This window comes from Notolepis coatsorum (genome assembly GCF_963971535.1).
Source record: "Notolepis coatsorum genome assembly, chromosome: 4".
In the NCBI taxonomy this organism is placed as follows: domain Eukaryota; kingdom Metazoa; phylum Chordata; class Actinopteri; order Aulopiformes; family Paralepididae; genus Notolepis; species Notolepis coatsorum.
Genome location: NC_140168.1, coordinates 70500193 through 70508256, shown reverse-complemented (window position 1 = coordinate 70508256; position 8064 = coordinate 70500193). Strand labels below are relative to the sequence as shown.

The window sequence follows — 8064 nt, the reverse complement described above, 5'->3', positions numbered from 1 at the left end:
CACGCACACACAGGTTCACAGTGTATAATTGAATAAATAAAAGCTATTAAAACAAAGACAATGGTTTTTTTTTTGTATATTATTTTTTAAACAAACATGACAACACATGATTAGATATACAAGCATTGTAAAACGGTGTACATCAGTTAACTCATCGTTTGGATAAATGTCTTATACAAGATATACCCCTAATACCTGCTATCTATTCCCCTACACACATATGCTCCTGCTCGCACCCCCCGCCCTGGACCCCCCCATGGATAATCCATCCATTATCCTTCGCTCCTAACCAAACACTACCATTAAATGCTAGCTTTTATTCTCTCCACCACTTCTAACCACATTGTCAATTTGGATTCATTGAGACCCAAAATTCTTGCTGTAGATATTTCTAGATAAATCGCATCGAGATAAGTAAGAATCCAGACAATGGTTTTTAAAGTCTCGTGTCTCATTGTCTTGGTCTTCAATCTAATCTAGGGGGAGGTTGACTTTGTTTTACAATACAATCGGGTCTCGTATCTCCATTGGTGGCAGAAGTACACAGTTAAAGTGACTACAAGTTCCTTGGGAGTACATCTGAACAACAAATTAGACTGATCGGACAACACAGAGGCCCTCTATACAGGAAGGCTGTTCTTCCAGAGGAAACTCAGGTCAAACAGCGTTTAACATTCCAGGTACAGGCAGTAACCAATCACGAATAGGCTCAGGTTAAATAATGTAGCCAATCACATCATGCATATGATCATCCTGATCCCGCAGTAAAGCAAACATCTGCGTTCCGAATCTCCGCCCGCCTATCGCTTTGTAGCGAAAACAAGCTCGCTATTTTGAGTCAAATTTCTAAAAGCAAAATGGATATACGGTATTTTCCCAAGGCATATAAACAAAGTAATTTAGAAGCTGCACCGGGTTGGCCCTGGGCATAACTACACGGATCACCTGAGGCTGTATGTTGCTTTATCTTGGCAAACAAGGGCTTGCTCTAGTAAGAGGACATGATGAGAGTTCATCAAATCGTGGAAACTTTTTAGAGCTGTATGTACATTGTTTTCAAAGCATGATGAGATCTAAATTATGAAAGACGTTCCCTTCATTGCTGTCAGCACTGCAACTTGTGATTCAAGTCGTGAACGGTCTTTCTCAGCAATGAGGCACATCACATCCAAAAGAACAACAATGCGCCAGTCTGCTTCACATTGAAAGTGATCTCACAAAGTTAAAGCAGAAAAGATCATTGATGCCAAGAAAGACGAAACGTTGCATTTTGCTGCATTAAGGTAAGACAATGGTTAATCTATTATTGGATGCCTTCATTTGAACACTTAATTTGCACTATATTGACAAAAAAGGAAACAAAATTGCGCTCAGCGAGCTATATCCTACCCTAATGTCCAGTTCACGCGCCACCTATGATGGGCATCCCTCTCAGAGCGGCGTGGACTCTGTATATCACTCTGCCCTCAGATTCATCACTAATGATGGATACGACACTCATCACTGTGTCCTTTATGAGACGGTTGATTGATCCTCTCTGACGGAGAGGCGTAACAAACACTGGTATTTCCCTTGCTTAACCTTGATTTACCAGTTGAATGCCCACCATCCACTTCAATGTTAGCGTTAAAAACGCCTAATCTATGTTTTAAATTATGGCTATGTGTCTAATCTGCCCGTCACTTATCAATGACTCGTTTTCCAGTCAACATTGTCGAAGCGGATTGTTTTTTTATCGGTTCATTTTCGTTTTATAGCATTTTGAAAAGCCCTTGTTTTCAAGGAAAATATAAAGAGTCCATGATAAAAAACGTTTACTGGAATATTCTAGAATACACAGACGTAATTCTTCTGCCTATTTATGAATCGTTTTCAAATAAACGCTAGATTATCGATAGTATGTGTACGTATGCACGCTAGAGACGCGATCTGAAAAATCAATTCTCTTAGTTCCTCATAAGCGATCACGCACACAGAGACGCATCACACATAGGGCAAACGCTGAAATCTCAGCGAATACAACTCTGATTATCCAAAGACTGGTAAAATAGATTCCTTACCTCAGATCAGATGTTCTCCAAAAAGATCATTCCAATTCCTGATCGCCATTCCAAATATCGATCACGCTTATTGATTGAGTATTTGCTACTGTGAATATATATTCCAGGCTGATTCCTGTCCCGCGATGACTTCCATGTTGAGCAGACAGCTTGCCAGCTCAAGGAGCCAGCTGGCTCCGCCTCTACATATCGACTGATCCCAGGTCAGTCTAAGCAACTGACCTGCAGTTACACAGGGATAGACGATAGGGGGCGCTTTTTTCCATTCTGAGCTGCTGGAGGAGCTGCTGTACCAACGGGAGACTTGGTTGATGAAATCAGATCGCTAATAAACAAATAAACCGATATTTGTCGTCGTGGGCACTCAGTGGGGGGGCCTAATAAAACGAGTTATGTCGTCAGTGGCACTGAAAGTGTTAAGGCCCTTATTGGTAAGCTATCTCCTTATACTACATCATTATTGGAATGGAATTTTGGAACCTATAGAACCCGTTCTAGTGACTAGCTGGTCCTTAAGGTCCCTCGAATTGGTAAATCTGCATTTTGCTATGATGCCCCTAGCTCATGGAATGAAATCCAACGGTCCTTAAAGCTTGAGATTCTCCCCTCTGTTGCAGAGTTTAAAATCTTGATAGCAAATCTTTGTCAATCAAGTTGTACGTGTTTTAAATTTAATTGATTTGTTATTGATTATGTCTTATTGTTGTGATTTGATATGCCTTTTTGTGCTTATTTCTGTATCTACTGTAAATAAGGGAAACCTCAGTTGCCTTTCGGGTTTAATTAAAAGTTTGAAATGAAAAACACTTAAACCTCTGGACTGCAGGTCTATCATTCTGCCCTCAGATTTATTACTGGTGACGGGTATGATACCCATCACTGTATCCTTTATGAAAAGGTTGGATGGTCTTCTCTGGTTGAAAGGCGTAACTATCATTGGTATTGTTTATTTTTAAAGCCCTTATTGGTAAACCTCCCCCAACACAGTTGGAATGGAATCTTGGAACCTATTCTGCACATTCAAATGACTGGTTCAAATTGTTTACAGTTTACTGTGAGCGATCTGTAGTGCCAAATTTCCCTTGGGATGAATAAAGTATTTATATTATATTCTTAGGGTTCCTGGAGTTTACTCTGAACTAGGAAAGAACTGCTTTTTCGTTTCATGCTTCCAACACCTGAATGCCCTCTAACTGACTGAAGCTGAAGGTTCTTCATTCTTTAGCTGCATTTAAAAGGATGCTCTCCGACCACTGTGCGTCGACTTGTAACTGTCTTGGCTGATTTTGATTATTTATTCTTATTTGTTGTGCCTATAATGTATGTATGAAATTGCTGATAAACTGTGTCTTTCTTTTGTAAGCTTGTCGCCACTGTAAATGAGGGTAACCTCAGTGTCTCATGAGTTGAAATAAAGGTTTGAAATTAAATTAAATTAAATGTAGATAAGATAGAATGATAGATATAGACTCTTGTAGAATGGTACAACTTGGCTCTGTACACCCAGGCTGAGTAGTGGCACTAACAGGACATAGTGCCACCTGCCCCCCCCCTCCTCATCCTCCTCCAGCACCTCCTTTCTTCTCAAAGAGGATATTCCACTCCTGATCATTCAAGTTGTTCATCTGAGAGCTGTAATAATTCACACATAGATCAGTCAGAAGAGAGCGTCACTGAAATTCAACACGCATCAGTCAGAAGAGAGCGTCTGCAATTCAACGCATTAGTTGTTTTTAGATCAACTAAAGTAACGTCACCTAAATACTGTGAGTTATAGATGGTAGACATGTATCCAATCCGGTGCATTCCACGTGGAGACATGGGATGTAGGGAGGGGATAATATGCAGCAACATGTAAACAACAACATTCATTGGGACCAGCCAAGATTTTTTCAATGATAAATCCATTAATCAAAGAAACATTTGGGGGGAAAGCAATACTTTTATTTTGCACATTTCTAAAAGCTCTGAATGTGTTTTTTATTGAATTAAATAAAGAAAATATTACTTGAGATGGGAAATTAAGAGCGTTGTGTTTCAAAGTTAAAGACCGTTGTGATATATCACACAATTGTCTTGACTAATATCACTTGACTTACAATTGTAAATACATGGGCTGTCCAGACATGTTCAAAACGGAGTGGTTCTAGTCTGGTAATCAGGCATATTTTCCCAGGCTAATATAACGCATTTGACCATCATACAGGCATTCGGTAAGTAGCTGCTGCTTCTGCAGTGAATGGGGATCCTAATTAATGAAATTAAATCATCATCATTGTTCTTCTGAGTCGACATATCATAATAATCTGAGAAATATATAACGTAATAAAATAACGTTTTAGAGATGAATGTCACCTTACTACGTTATAAAACGTCCTAATTGTTCTGGGTACTGAATGAATGAATTAATTAATTGAATGAAAACTTTATTTAACAGATTGCAGAATGGGTACAATACAGTACGGCTCGTTTGTCTTACCTAAGCGACCGTTGTGATTGGAGGATCAAGAAAAGAGGGCAGGGTTTGAGATAGGTGTTTACATCAGGCTCCCCCATTTTCAATTCATAGTGACATTTATGACATACACAACATATATGACATCATGACATTTATGGCATGCTGCTCGTTGTAACGACGGCGTTGCGCGATTTAAATTTTAAACACAAAAAAGGAATTAATCCAGATTTGAAATATTTCTAAACCAAGACGACCACTCCCTTCTTGTGGTGGTACGGTCCGGTACGGAACCCGAGGAGGGTCATCCACAGATCTCTCCAGTTAGTGGAACAAGGCAAACAGCATCATGGCTGCGGTATGCGCCGCCTCCCGTGTTCTTCTCACTAAAACTATCCTATCATCCAAGACGGTGAGTATTTAGCAATACACTGACATAATATCACATCGCAACAAGTCCGTCTGTCAATTAAACAATAAGCGATATATATATTGACGCGTTTCTGCGCGTAGAAATTGTTGTTTGGAGACTGTTTTGTAACGTCAGACTTTCAGTGATTTCCCCTGTTGACGTGGGTTGTCTGAATATCAAAACCTGCGCTAAGTCAATTTCGTACTTTACTACATATAAATGTTAACGTGATAATACTGTTTAATATTTCCCAAAGTGTAACGCTAACGTTGTGCTGTCTTGACTTGTGTAAGATGGCTTGGCTCACCACCACCAGCCTTAGATTGTTCCATTGAAGGTCAATGAAGGCTAGTGTGTTGCTAGCCGGTTAGCCGCCTAGCTGTCATCTACTGTAGGAATGCTTGCTAGCAGCAGCAGTCATCGGTTAGCCGTCCCAGACCAGGAAGAAGCTAACGGCAATTTACTTTTGGATTCACAAACCATTTCATAATGTTTAATAATAGTCAACGAGGCTATTAGTTGACATGATCCGAGTATTACGCCGGTGCTCTCATTAATAGAAAGCGTGTTGTCTACTGGCTAATGCTTGTTCTTGAGTTTCCCTTGTTAGGAATCCAAAGCCTTTTTAATTTAATATAGCCTATATACTTTTATTAAATGCATGCACAGTCCTGAATGTTGGTGTTATAAAGGGCTTTGTATAATGAGTTACTGCTGAGCGTAACTTATGTGGATGTGTGTGTTTTTACCTTTTGTTATTGATTGAAAACTTTATTAACAGATTGCAGAATGGGTACAGTACAGTACAGCTCAATACATACAATTGTTAAGGGGATGCAGACCAGAGAAAGACTTTTGTCTTGTTTACATCAGGGTCCCCCATTGGTATGTCACTCTGAAAAGGTGCAGCCTTTCATAACATTGAACTAAAGACACAACAGAGACACATTTCTACCACTGTGCTGTTAGACATTATTAGACTGTTTCCCATCGTCATTATTACCATTCATCTGATTAGATACTCTGTTATTAGTGTCTTCAACTTCAGTATCGTCTAGCTACCATGCTAAAGGCTACTACACTTAATTATCTTCTGTAGTTCAGTTCTTAGGCCAGGCTTACTTAGATTTTGTGATTGTTTAATAGGCCTACATTTTTTTTAACCTTATTTACCAGGGTAGGTTCACTGAGCATGGATGCTCTTTTTCAGCTACACCCTAATTCACATTCACACAGTTCCCCACATTCACACCTGGGAGCTGCCCAGGTTCCACCTGTTCCCTCCTCCCCATACTCCTCCTCCTCCTCCATCTCCATCACCTCCTTTCTTCCCAAAGAGGATATTCCACTCCTGAGGATCATTCAAGTTGTTCATCTGAGAGCTGTAATAATTCACACATAGATCAGTCGGAACGGAAGAGAGCATCACTGCCAGTGTTTCCCCTAGGATCTTTTTCAGGGGGGGTGGTAGGTCCCCAAAACTACTAGTGTTTTCGCGGGGCGTGCGTGTCGCGGATACGTGGTGTCAACAGTGTCGTCATAGACGCGCGCACTGCCGCGCAGTAAGGCGGTTGTTAGTATCGGTGCATTTCTCTACACTGAGCTGAAATTAAACGATTGCACATAAATTAGGTAAATAAATATTAACAAGGTGATTGATTGAATGAAAATTGTAGTAACAGATTGCAGAATGGGTACAATACAGTACGGCTCAATACACACAATTGTTAAGGGGATGCAGACCAGAGAAAGACTTTCGTCTTGTTTACATCAGGGTCCCCCATTTTTTATTTATAATGAATTGTAAGTAAGGGTGCAATTAGCACCGTGCAATTCATTCTTTGTGGATCTAGCCCTGAGACTTGTTACAGTACGTGCGATACTAGTCAGTCTCGGAGTTGTCTCGGAATGGATTTGGTAGCTTTTTTCTGCGTCTCCGTAGACCGTTCTGCACCACCGTTTTAATGTCTTAGTGAATATTGATTTATATGAAAACCGATGTATGTATAATTTAGCTAGCTTGTCAACGTTACTGTGATTAAAGAAAACTTTAATAAAAAAAAATATATATATATATTTTTTTTTATAATTCTTTATTTTATTTGTTTAACTTAAATTTGTATTAACATTTATAGACAAACAACACTTACACAAAATTGGAACCCATGATACAACATTGTTAAACAGACATAAATAATAAAGTACAAAAAATATAATACAATTGTAATACCCAAAAAAATAAAAAATAAAATCAGAAAATGCTAACTAAGTCAAAAGTGTGTGACATGGGTTCAGAGACCCTCCTTGAACCTCTTTCCTCCTTTACCCTTCGCCCTCTTGTGATGCATTTGGTTCTTCCTCTGTGATGTCGTTTTCGTTCCCCTTGTAATCCTCCCACTTTCCCCATCTTTCTCCAAATTTCTCTTCCTGTAACCTCAGCATGTGTGTTATCCTCTCCATATCCTGTATCTCCTCCACTATTCCTACCCATTGTGCTATTGTCGGTGGGTCTTCTTTGTACCACAGTCTTGTTATTGCTTTTCTGGCCGCTATCAACATTATCTTTATTAAATATTTGTCCCCCCCTTGTATTCCCTCGTGTGTCAGGTCTCCTAAGTAAAGCACCAGTCCTGTTTGTGGTAACCCGTATCCTAATATTCTGATCATTGCCTCCCCTATCTCCTCCCAATACCCCTTCAGCTTCTGACATCCCCAGAATATGTGTGTGTGATTTGCCCCCTCCTTCCCACACATCCTCCAGCATGCTCTTTGTGTTGGTGCATATTTTCCCTTCAGCTCTGGGGTTATAAAGAATCTGATTATGTTTTTCCATCCAAACTCTTTCCATATCCTCGATCCTGTTGTTGAATGTTGCACCTCGCATATGTTCCCCCATTCCTTCCCTGTTATTCGGAATTCCTATCTCTAGTTCTCTCTCCCATTTCTCCCTTATATAATCGGTCGTGTGTCCCTTGCTGGTCATTATAGCCCAGTACAGTGCTGATATTACCCTTCCTTTCCCTCCTTCGTATGCCCTTACTATCATCCTAATTATTCCATTCTGTTCTTCTTCCTTCCTCTTATTTCTTTATTATAGTAATCTCTAATCTGTAGATATCTGAAGTGGTCCCTGTTTT

At 39.8% G+C, this 8064-nt stretch overlaps 1 protein-coding gene across 1 annotated transcript in view; it reads left to right on the top strand.

Annotated features, from left to right (window-relative positions):
- The first annotated feature begins 4716 nt into the window (after positions 1-4716).
- LOC311227852 (succinate dehydrogenase [ubiquinone] flavoprotein subunit, mitochondrial) overlaps positions 4717-8064 on the top strand; it is a 55817-nt gene continuing 52469 nt past the window's right edge. The window contains exon 1 of the mRNA XM_084313694.1: positions 4717-4927. Within this exon, the coding sequence (XP_084169820.1) occupies positions 4865-4927 (63 nt within the window). The 5' untranslated portion in view covers positions 4717-4864. The remainder of the gene's footprint in view (positions 4928-8064) is intronic.